General features: G+C 40.2%; 1 protein-coding gene across 5 annotated transcripts in view; it reads right to left on the bottom strand.

The window, feature by feature from the left end:
• The window catches only part of LOC144671332 (mitogen-activated protein kinase-binding protein 1-like), a 149,490-nt gene that overhangs the window by 13,613 nt on the left and 123,407 nt on the right, over positions 1 to 12,470 (bottom strand). For all 5 annotated transcript variants that reach the window (XM_078533163.1, XM_078533164.1, XM_078533167.1 and 2 more), the window contains exons 25-27: positions 4,765 to 4,932; positions 4,546 to 4,666; positions 3,558 to 3,612 (exon numbers count right to left, since the gene is read on the bottom strand). In XM_078533163.1, coding sequence (XP_078389289.1) covers positions 3,558 to 3,612; positions 4,546 to 4,666; positions 4,765 to 4,932 — 344 coding nt within the window. The remainder of the gene's footprint in view (positions 1 to 3,557; positions 3,613 to 4,545; positions 4,667 to 4,764; positions 4,933 to 12,470) is intronic.

Raw genomic sequence — 12,470 nt, 5'->3', positions numbered from 1 at the left:
AGGAAAACAAGTGGGGATTTGTTAAAAGCAAATTGCATTTGAGTTTTTTGATTAGGCAACACTGAGGTTTGATGAGGGTAATGCAGTTGATATGCTGCACATAGGCTTCTGAAAGGCGTTTGATAAAGTGTCACATAACAGACTTGTGAGCAAAAGGGGTAATGGCAGCATGGATATGAAATTGGCTGAGTGACAAGAAACAGAAAATAGTGGCGAACAGTTGTTTTTCAGACTGGAGGACTTTATATGGTGGGTTTCCCTGGGCGGGCAGGGGGATGGGTGTGTGTGTGTGTGTGTGTGTGTGTGTGTGTGTGTGGTCAGTATTTGGACCACTATTTTCCTGGATCCACATGACCTACACTTGAGTATGCAAGGCACAAATCCCAACCAGTGCATATGACACAAAACTTGGAAGTACTGGCAAATTGAGGAGGATTGTGATGGGCTCCAAGAGGACAAGGACATTCCACAAAGGTGGAATGGGCACAGGCAATATAAAAGACAAAAGGACTGCAGGAGCAGATGGACAGGGGGGATATATGTGCACAAATTGTTGACGGTTGAGAAAGGGGACATATAAGGTCCAGGGCTTTATAAATAGAAGGACAGAGTGCAAAAGTAAGGAAGCTAGAGCAAACCCTAAAATGTGCCTCAACTGAGTAATCTTCATAAAACACTGACTCAGCCTCAACTGGAGTGATGTGTCCAATTCTGGGCACCACATTTTAAGAAGGATTTCAAGGCACTGGAGAGGGTGCAAGAAAAGATCGACAAGAATGAAGTTCTTCCCTGGAACCAGTTATATAGATAGATTGGAGAAATTGGGGCTGTTCTCCTTGGAGAAGAGATGGTTGAGAGTTTGATAGAGGCATTGGGATGGAGCAGATAAGGAAAAACTGTTCCCATTGGTGCAAGGGTCAAGAGCCAGAGGATAATGATTTAAAAGTGATTGTCAAAAGTACCAAAGGCAACATGAAGGGAAACTTTTAAGCTAGTGCTTAGGGTTGGAATGCACTGCCCAAGAATGTGGTGGGGGCAGATTCAATAATGGCTTTTATCAATGGATAATTATCTGAAGTATTACAAAGGTGTGCAATACAGAATATTGATATTGGATATATTGAGAACATTTTGTGCTAAAAAGGACACTGTCCTACAGCAGCTACTAAATTGCACTTGTGAAAGCCACAAGCCAATTTATGAAGACAGTCTACAGAGCTCTGAGACAATGGCTAAGATAAGTCCCAGACTGAACCCAGAAAGGTCATGTGACCCAGCTCTTGGTGTAAAATATATTGGATTTGAACTAACATACAGAGACTGCCATAGTGACAGTAAAGGCAACAGCCTCAGCACTCCCCCCCTCTCTCAGAAACCTCTCTCAACAAAGCTGAGCCCTGTTTGTGGTTTGAAAACCCACCATAAGACCTCACGGTTGCAAACCAAGAATTCTTAAAGCAGCATCCCAACTCAACACCACTGTCTTCAAGAGAAAAAGAGAATCAACCGGCCACAACTGCAGAGTAACTGCTTCAGTGAGAAACCAAAGTACCAGCACCCACTATGGAAAGTGACTCTCTAACTAAGCATTTGGGCAGTGAATAAATTCTGACTACTTTTTAAAAAAAAATCTTGGCCAAGTTTTAACATATCTGATACTGTGAAGTTTTATTTCTTTGTGAGCATGCGTGGGGAAATTGTGTTTTTTTTTAACATTAGAGGGGAGTTGTACGTTAAACCTTTTCGTCAATTTCCGTAACTTTACCCAATTAAGTGTTAGTAATAAAACTAACTGCTTACTTGTTAACTCAAGGAATCTGGCGAGATTAATTCTTATACCAAAGCTATACACAGTACACAGTTTAAGAGCATAGTGAATTGGCAACATCACATTTTTAAAAAATTCAAACTCCCTGTTATAAACAATCCAGGAATGGGACAAAGAGGAGTCAACTCATCTCTCCTAATTTGGCCGTAACAAATGATTTGCAGGGCTATGGGGAAAAGACAGTGGAGTAGCACTAGCTGATTTGCTCTTGCAGAGAGCCAGCATGGACATGACGGGACAAATGGCATCAATTGGTGTTGTAACCATTCTATGATTCTATCTTGCAATTATTGTACAGGAGATTTACCAACTTCTAAAATCAGGTTCAATTGATACATATTCCAATTAAAAATCATAATTTACATAATTATTCCTGAAAGCTCCTCAGACTTAAGCAAGATATCCATAACTTCATCAAGTGAAAAAGTGGGAAAAAAGATATGGTCACAATCTGAACTTATATCTAAATTTTAGCTTTTACTCCGTTTTGGAAGTCCTAAAGCAAAAGATGATCAGAAGCAAACATAATGGAAAGTAGTACCACTCCAAGGGCACTGTCTTTCGACAGCAAGACCAACAAATTATTCAGTCAATAGCTCAAATGCACTGGTATCAGCTTCCTCTGTCTCACCCATCAGATGGAGTGACATAATGTGGTAGTAGTTCACATTATGTTTCCTGTCTTATACATCGTGCCTGGCAAATGGGATCTAACATCTGGGTAAAAGTGCTGTGGCTCAATTAACATATCACTATTATGACACAGACTGCTTCCCTTGACTGTTTACTAAAAGGTAGCAGGCAGTTGCACAGCTTAGGCTTTATTACTAGTTGTGCTGATCTCACCCAAGACAGCAGTGGCGGTGGTAGAATTAACCTCAACATCCTTGGGTTAGGAAAGGCTCCTCATCACTACCCAATGATCCCTGCTTGAAAGCATGAACATGTGGATGTCAGGAAGGGGCAGGATTAAACGGAGGTCTGTTCCACCCCCCCAGCTCCCCCCTCCACCCAATAGCAAAATGATCTGCTACCAACTGCTCTCTAGGTCTAAGATAAAAATGGAGTTACTAGACAGTGCCTAATGCCTTTGGAACTGCAATTATTGAAGTTGTTGCATTCAGGAGAGAAAATTAACCCAGTTGATAATGGATTTCGGACTATGTATTCACCAAAAAAAAACTTAATGAAAATAAGTAGTCACCTTCTTACAAGACACACTTGAATCCATTGGTTAGCATGCTCAATTCTATTTAATATTTACTTTCATATATTTAAAAAAGTAAACCGATTATTTAATTTGGCACTGTAGGCTTTATGCATGAGTTAATGCTCTCCTACCCAGGATGTGGCCTTAAACTCAATATGCACAGTGTCAATCTGCCGAGATTAGAAGTATTTTCTTCAGTGCTAATTCAATGATCCGTGGTCCCAGCACAAAAGTTATAACTGAAGGGAAGCAAGTTGGAGAATTGGCACTACAGCGCTCTCTCTAACTTGTATTCTGCATGGCCTCTTATTACCTGAAATTGATGAATTTACCACTATACTGTCTGTTGAATAAATTCCTATGATTGAATGTATAAACTCAGCACAACTAAGTGGACTATTTGATATTCATTGAAAACTGGATTAGAGGTACCCTGTAACTATTATATGCAACATGGTTTGGACAAATCATTGGATCTTGGAAAATTGGAAAAACTAAGTGTTTAAATTAGCTACTTACGTCTTGCACGTGTTGGAACTGCAGCTGGACTTTGGGAGGGAAAGCTGCTGCCATTCTGTAGGGAAAAACAGAAGTCACAACATTCAGAAACACTTGCCTGAAATAGCAAATCTGAAGTGTGGCATTCTAAATTATTGAACTATCTGAAAAGATTTAAAATTTTCTCTGGAGAGCCATCTCAAATTAATTTGTAATCTAAAATCAGAAAATGGTTATTTTTCAATTGCAAAGACGGCATACAATGAAATAATTAAAAACGGTCAACATTCAGTTTGCTTCAGCATACCAGACAGAAAAGCCCTAGACTTTTATCAGTAATTTGTGTTGTATTAGCACCAGGAGCTTTGATTAAGAACACTGACTGCAATATCCAAGGGAAAACAGAGAAGAGTAACATTGCTACTGCTTTATGTTCAGCAATTTCTGCTGAAAGTGTGTAGGCAGATCATGGGTGAAAAGTCAGACTTAAATGATGTCTACATGTCAAATAATATTCACTTAGACAAAAAATTAGAAGGCAATGGCACACATGGAATCATACCCTTCAAAAAGTCAACATTTTAATACACATTAAGGGACAATCTTGCAAATGTATCCTAGTCAAATCTATTTTCTGTCCAATCTGGATGTTTAATGCTGTGTGCCACATTAGATCCTATATTATAGGATTTAACTTGTGTAAACCAGAGAGCACCAATTAATTTAATCAATCCCAGACTTCTTGAGCAGAATTGGGAACAGGTTGCAACAGTGGAAGATAAGTGCTGTGCCATCAACCAGCAATGACATGAATTTAAAAAGGGATTTAATGGAACTGGAGATATACTTCATTATATGCATCAAGAACTTTCAGATATTTAGGCAAACCTATTTGAATCAGCCTTCAAATTGAACAATTGCTAAAATATAACCAAGGGCCTGAAGAAGTTCACAAGGTTTTGTATACTATTAAACTCATTAAATCTTTTTGGGAAAGTACAACGCGAACCTGCTGTTTTTCTGGCAGCGGGACAGAAATCTTGCAGAGATACTCAAACGAGGATTCAGGAAAAAGTTGTTTTCATTCTCTGCACTTTGCTGTAGATCTTTCAGAGAGCTGTCAAATTTTTCTGCAAATTAAAAACCAATTTTAGTGACAAGGAGCTGCAAATGGTTAACAGTTAAAACTCACAGGGGTAAGGAAGTCACATTTTATACAAGTTGTTACCATTAGAAAATTCATTAGCCAAAGCTTCAAAGTTGTGCTTGAGAAATTTTTCCTGATCTGGTGTTTTTGCTGTATGTGACTCATGTGACACCATACAGGACTGCTCCTCCTCCTCCTCCAATCCTGAAGAATGACCATCAGAACTGAGTTGGCCCACAGAGTCAGAATCTAAGGATGGTACACAAAAGATATAGAAAGTACAGTTAGGGTTTACCTCAAGTCTCAATTTTTATAATGCACTTAGTGGACTTAGTTTGCGAAACAGATATTATACCCAAACTTGTACACTTGGATCTGCCTGACAAAAAACAACCACTTAATATTAGAGACACTTACAGCACAGGAGGCAGCAATTTGGCCCAACAAGTCCATGCCAGCTCTCTGTGAAGCGAGTCCCATTCCCTCACCATCTCTGCAGTCCTGCAAGTTTATTTCCTTCAAGTGCCCATGCAAATGTCTTTTGAAATCACTGATCATCACTGCTGCTACAACTCTCGTGGGCAGTGTTCCTCATCATTACCATTTGCTGCATGAAAAAATTCTCTCACATTCCTCCTGTATCTCTGCCCAAAATTTTAAATTGGTGTCTCCTAGGCCTTATACCATCAGCTAATGGGAACATATTGGTACTAACTTTTTGCAAAAGCATCAAAGATTCATGAATTGAGGCAGCCATTCGGCTCATCATGCCTGTGCCAGCACTTTGGAAGACCTATCCAAATAGTCCCATTCCCTGCACTTTCCCAACAGCCCTGGAAGTTTTATCTTTTCAAGTATTTATCCAATTCCCTCTTGGTAATTGTAACTGAATCTGCTTCCACAACCCTTTGAGGCAGCGTATTCCAAACTACAACTCACTGCATAAAATGTTGTTTTCCTCACGTCACCTTTTGGTTCATTTGCCAAACACCTTAACTTCAAGTCACCAGGTTACAGTCCTTTCTGCTACTGGAAGCATTCTAAATATTAGGGCAGTTGATGATTTTGAACACCTCCAACAAAATTCTTAACCTTCTCCGCTCTAAGGAGAACAAACCCGGTTTCCCATAACAGCATAAGAAAAAGGAGCTGGACTAGGGCAATTGGTCCTTCGAGCCTGCAACAAGATTTTCTTCTACCTGATCTTCTACCTCAATGCTACCTTCCTACACTATTCTCACATCCTGTAGTACCCAAAAATCTATGGACTCTGTCTTGAATGTACTAAAAGACTGGACATCCACAACACTCTGGGGTACAGATTCAGAACCCTCCACATCTCACTCCTAAATGGTCAACACTTTAATCTGAGGCGGTGACCCCATGCTCTAGATTCCCCAGACGGGAAACATTTTCTCAGCAGCTACTCAGTTAAGCCCTTAAGAATTTTATTCTAATCTCCAAGGAAAATAGACTGGTCTAATTAATCTTACATCAGAACAATCCCTTCAACCCAAAACTTAATCTGATGAATCATCATTGCACTCCTTCTAGGGAAAGTATGTTCTTCCTTAGGCAAGGGGACCAAAAACTGCATACTGTTTAACCAATGTCCTGTATAATTGTAGTAAGAGTTTTGTATTCTTATGTGCCAATCCCATTGTGACAAAAGTGGTCATACTATTTGACTTCCTAAATGTTTGATGTACCTGCACTTTAACTTTATGATTCATGTACAAGGACACACAGGTCCCTCTGAATTTCCCAGTCTCTCACCATTTAAAAAAATTCTATATTTTTCCTACCAAAGTGGCTAACTACATACTTCACCTTATTGCATTCAGTCAGCGATGTTTTTGCCCACTCACCCAATCCCTTAGTGGCCTCCTCACTGTTTACTTTCCTAACTAACTTGGTGCTGTCAGCAAGCCTGGATACTACCCAAGGCCCAACTTCTGATCCTTGCATACTCTGCTAGTTACAGCCTGCTAATCTGAAAATATTTCATTTACTTCTACTGTTTTGTCCATTAACCTATCCTGAATCAATAGTAATTACTTCCAATCCCATGTGTGTTAACCTTGTGCAAACAACCTCGTGTGGCACCTTGTCGAATGCTTTTTGCAAATCCAAATACACTACATCTGGTTCCTCCCCTTTTCCACTTTACTAGTTGCATCCTCAAAAATTCATCCTTGATTTTGTTCTCTATGCCTCTGTTAACGAAACCAAGGGTCCCTTATTTTGTGTAGTAATTTTTTAAAAATTAAGAGCTCATGGGTGAATGGTCAACATATTAGCATACATAGAGGATTGGTTAGCTCATAGGAAGCAGAGAGTAGGGAATAAATGGGTCATTTTCAGGTTGCAAGCTGTAGCTAGTGGAGGAGTGCCACATGGAACAATGCTGGTGCCTCAACTATTTACAATCTATATCAATGACTTGGATGAAGGGCCAAATGTATGGTTTCTAAATTTGCTGATGACACAAAGATAGGTAGGAGACTAAGTTGTGAGGATTTGGAAAAGAGATAGAGATTAAGTGAGTGGGCAACAATTTAGCAGATGAGGTCCAATGTGAACTTGTCCCTTCTGGCAGGAAGAATAGAAAAGCAGTATACTATTTAAATGGAGAGAGATTGCAGAACTGGTACAGAGGGATCTGGGTGTCCTGGTACGTGAATCACAAAAATTAGTATGCAAGTAAGGCAAGTGATTAGGAAGGCAAATGGAATATAGTTGTTTATTGCAAAGGGAATGGAATAGAAAAGTAGGGAAGTTTTGCTACAGTTGTACAGGGCGTTGGTGAGATCACATCTGGAGTACTGTGTATAGTTTGGTCTCCTTACTTAAGTGCATAATTGCATTAGAGTTGCATATTCAATGGCATTACCATCACTGAATCCTTCGCTAACAACATCCTGGGGGTTACCATTGACCAGAAACTGAGCTGGACCAGCCATATAAATACTGTGGCTACGAGAGCAGGTCCAGAGGCCGGGAATTCTGTAGAGAACAACTCGCCTCCTGACTCCCCAAAGCCTGTCCACCATCTGCAAAGCACAAGTCAGGAGTGTGAGGGAATTCCCTCCACTTACCTGGATGAGTGCAGCTCCAACAACACTCAAGAAGCTCGGCACCATCCAAGACAAAGCAGCCTGCTTGACTGGCATGCCATCTACCACCTTCAACATCCACTCCCTCCACCACTGATGCACAGGAGCAGCTGTGTGTACTGTCTACAAGATGCACTGCAGTAACTCAAGGCTCCTTCAACAGCACCTTCCAAACCTGTGACCTCTACCACCGAGAAGGGCAAGTGCAGTGAAACTGCATAGTAAAATTACAAGCTGCAAGTTCCTCTCCAAGCCACACACCATCCTGATTTGTAACTATATTGTTGTTCCTTCACTGTCACTAGGTCAAAATCCTAGAACTCCCTCCTTAACAGCATTGTGGGTGCACCTACACAACATGGACTGCAGTGGTTCAAGGAGGTAGCTCACCATCACCTTATCAAAGGGCAATCAGGGTTGCGCAACAAAAATGCTGGCCTAGCCTGTGACATCTTGTCCTGTGAAAGAATTTTTAAAAAGGGAAAAAGAAACAGTTCAGAGAAAGTTCACTTGACTGATTCCTGGGATGAAGGGGTTATCTTATGAGGAAAGGTTGGGCTTGTGTCCATTGGAGTTTCGAAGAATAAGAAATGATATTACTGAAACAAAAGACCTTGAGGGGACTTGACAGGGTGGATGTTGAAAGGGTGTTTCCCCTTATGAGGGAGACTAGAACTCAGGGACACAATTTAAAAATAAGGGGTCTCTCATTTAAGATGGAAAGTTTTTCTCAGAGGGTTGTTAGTCTGTGAAATTCTTTCCCAGAAAATATTTTTAAGGCTATGTTAGATAGATTCTTGACTGACAAGAGAATCAAAAAGTAAAGTGAAAGTAGAGTTGAGGCCACAATTAGATCAGTTATGATTTTATCAAATAGTGGAACAGGCTCAAGGGGCTGAATGGCCCACCCCTGCTCCCAATTCTTATGTAAAAGAGCCTTTTCAACTTAGGACGCCAGCTTCAAAAATTTGTGTACATATAACCTCTGGTGTCTCCGTTTCTGCACTCCCTTTAAAATTGAAACATTTAGTTTACAAGACCACAAGAAACTGGAGCAGGAGTAGACACACAGCCCATCAAGCCTGCTCTGCCATTCGATAAGAACACAGCTGATCTTGGGATTCAAATCTATTTTCTCACCCTCTCCCCATATCCCTTGATTCTGAGACACCAAAAATCTATCAGTCTTAATATATTCAACGATGGAGCACCCACAACCCTCAGGGATGGAGAATTCCAAGATTCACAACCCTTTTGAGTGAAGTAATTTCTTCTCACCTCAGTCCTAAATGATCAGCCACTTATCCTGAGATTGTGCCCACCTGTCTTAAATTCTCTGACCAACAGAAACATTCTCTCAGTGTCCACCCTATCAAGCCCTTTCAGAATTTTGTAGCTTTTTAATGGGATTGTCTCCCATTCTTCTAAATTCCAGAGAATATAAGCCCCATCTACTCAGCCTCTCATCATAAGACAACCCCCTCAACCCAGGGAGCAATTTAGTGAACCTTCGCTGGTACCGTCTCTAATATAATAAATATCCTTTCTTAAATGTGGAGACCAAAACCGTACACTGTACTCCAGGTGCGGTCTCACCAAAACCCTGTACAACTATAACAATACTTCTTTATTCTTGTACTCTAATCTCCTTGCAATAAAAGCCAGCACACCATTTGCCTTCCTATTTGCTTGCTGCACCTGCATGCTAACTTTGTGTTCCTTGTACAAGCACACCCAAGTCTCTTTGAACATCAACATTTATAAATTTCACACTTTTTGAAAAATATTCTGCTTTTTTTATTCTTACGGACCAAGTGAATAATTTCACCCTTCCTAACATTATACTCCATCTACATCTTGTTGCCCACTCTCTTAACCTGTTTACATCTCTTTGAAGCCTCTGTGTCCTCCCCACAGCTTACCTTTCCACCTAACTTGGTATCAGCAGCAAACTTAGATACATATCTGGGAAAAAGCCCGATTCATGCCCATTGTTTTCAATCCTCTTTCCACGCTAATATAAAACCTCTAACTTCATAAGCCCTTATCTTGCCCATTAACCTTTTGTATGGCAGGTCAGAAGATTGGACATAGGATATAAAGAACAAAGAATGACAAAAAGATTAATAATGAGGGAAAAGTTATAGCATGAGAAAAAGATAATTAGAAATATAAAGACAGATGAAAGAGTTTCTATAAAAGAGTTAACCAAGTAAGCGTTGGTTCCTATAGAAAGTGAGTCTGGGGAATTCATAATGGAAAATAAGGGGATGGCAGATGAATTGAACACTTTGCATGAGTCTTCACTATAAAAGGATACAAATAACATCCCAGAAATAGCTGTAAATCAGGAAATGCAAGGGAGGGAATGACTCAGGAAAATTGCAATCACCAGGGAAGTGGTGCTTAACAAATGGTTGGAGTGGTGGGCTGACAAAGCCCCAGGTCCTGATGGACTTCATCCTAGGGTCTTGAAAGAAGTGGCTAGTGAAATAGTTTGATGTGTTGGTTTTAATTTTCCAAAATTCACTAGATGCAGGGTGGGGATTCCATTAGATTGGAAAATAGCAAATGTCACTCCTTTCTTCAAGAGAGGGAGACAAAGCAGAAAACTACAGGCCATTTAGCTTAACATCTGCCATCGGGCAAATGTTAGAAGCTATTATTAGAGATGTTATGGCAGGGCACTTAGAAAAATTCAAGGCAATCGGGCAGAGTCAACATGGTTTTGTAAATCATGTTTAACCAATTTATTGGAGTTCTTTGAAGGAGTCATATGTGCTGTGGATAAAGGGGAACGGATGGATGTTCTGCATATAGATTTCCAGATGGCATTGATATGGTGCCATATCAAAGGTTATTGTGGAATAAAAGCTCACAGCATAGGGGGTAACATATGGCATTGATAAAAGATTGGCTCGCTAACAGTAAACAGGGTCTTTTCTCATTGGCAATATGTGATGAATGGTGACGAATGCTGGGGCTCAACTTTTTAAAATCTATATAAATGACTTGGATGAGGAGACCGGAAGTATGGTTCCTAAATCTGCTGATGACACGAAGATAGGTTGGAAAATAAATTGTGAAGAGGACATAAGGAGGATACAAAGTGACATAGATAGGTTAAGTGAGTGGACAAAGATCTGGCAGATGGAGTATAATGTGGGAAAATGTGAAATTGTCCATTTTGGCAGGAAGAATAAAAAAAGCATATTATCTAAATGGTAAAAGATTGCAGAACTCAGACGCAGAGGGATCTGGGTGTCCTAGTGCATGAATCACAAAAGGCTAGTATGCAGGTACAGTAAGTAATTAGGAAAGCTCATAGAATGTTATTGTTTATTGCGAGGGGAATGGAATTTAAAAGTAGGGAGGTTATACTTCAGGGGAGGCTGTGGCATAGTTGCTGGACTAGTATTCCAGAGACCCAGGGTAATGCTCTGGGAACCCAGGTTCAAATCCTGCCACAGAAGATGATGGAATTTGAATTAAATAAAAATATGGAATTAATTATGACCATGAAACCATTGTCCATTGTTGTAAAAACCCATCTGGTTCACCAACGTCCTTTAGGGAAAGAAATCTTCCGTCCTTACCTGATCTGGCCTACATGTGACTCCAGACCCACAACAATGTGGTTGACTCTTAAATGCCCTCTTGACCAGGGCAATTAGGGTTGGGCAATAAATGCTGGCTTAGCCAGTGATGCCCATGTCCCATGAACGAATAATAAAATTGTATAGGACATCTGGGGTACTGTGTACAGTATTGGTCACCTTATTTAAGGGTGTAAATGCATTAGCAGTTCAGGAAATAAACTAATACCTAGAATGGGCGGGTTGTCTTAGGAGGAAAGGTTGGTCAGGCTAGGCTTGCATCTGTTGGGGTTTAGAAGTGCAAGAGGCGACTTGATTAAAACCTTTAAGATCCTGAGGGGTCTTGACAGGGTCGATGTGGAGAGGATGTTGTCTCCTATGGGAAAATCTAGGGGTCACTTTAAAAATAAGGGGTCACCCGTTTAGGACAGATGAGGAGAAATTTTTTCTCGGAGGGTAGAATGTTTTTGGAACACACTTCAAAAGTCAGTTGAAGCAGAATCCTGGAATATTTTAAGGCAGCGGTAGATAGACTCTTGATAAGCAAGCGGGGTGAAAGCTCAGGGGAAGCATGTATGTGGAATTGAGGTTGAAATCACATCAGCTGTGATCTTATTGAATGGCGGAGCAGGTTTGAAGGGCTTGCTCCTAATTTGTACGTTCATGTGGCACCTTATCAAATGCCTTTTGGAAATCCAGGTATTCAAAATCTATTGGCTCCCCTTTATCTACCCTACTAGTTACATTCTCAAATACGCAAATAAATTTGTCAAGCAGTATTTCCCTTTAATAATAAAAACAAGTAAGGCTGGAAAAAGTCAGCAGCTCTATGAAGAGTCATATTGAACTCAAAATGTTAACTCTGTTTCTCTCTCCATAGATGCTGCACCAAACCAGAGTTTTTCCAGTTTTTTTGTTTTTATTTTAGATCTCCAGCATCGAAAGTATTTTGGTTTTATTTCCCTTTAGTAAAAACCACGTTGACTTTTCTAAGTGCATTAAGACTTCCTTAATGATAGGTTGTAGCGTTTTCCCAACAACTGATGTCAGGCCTGTAGTTCATGGTTTCTCTCTT

This window comes from Cetorhinus maximus, chromosome 32 (genome assembly GCF_964194155.1).
Source record: "Cetorhinus maximus chromosome 32, sCetMax3.hap1.1, whole genome shotgun sequence".
Lineage (NCBI taxonomy): Eukaryota > Metazoa > Chordata > Chondrichthyes > Lamniformes > Cetorhinidae > Cetorhinus > Cetorhinus maximus.
This window is presented reverse-complemented; position numbering and strand designations above follow the sequence as displayed.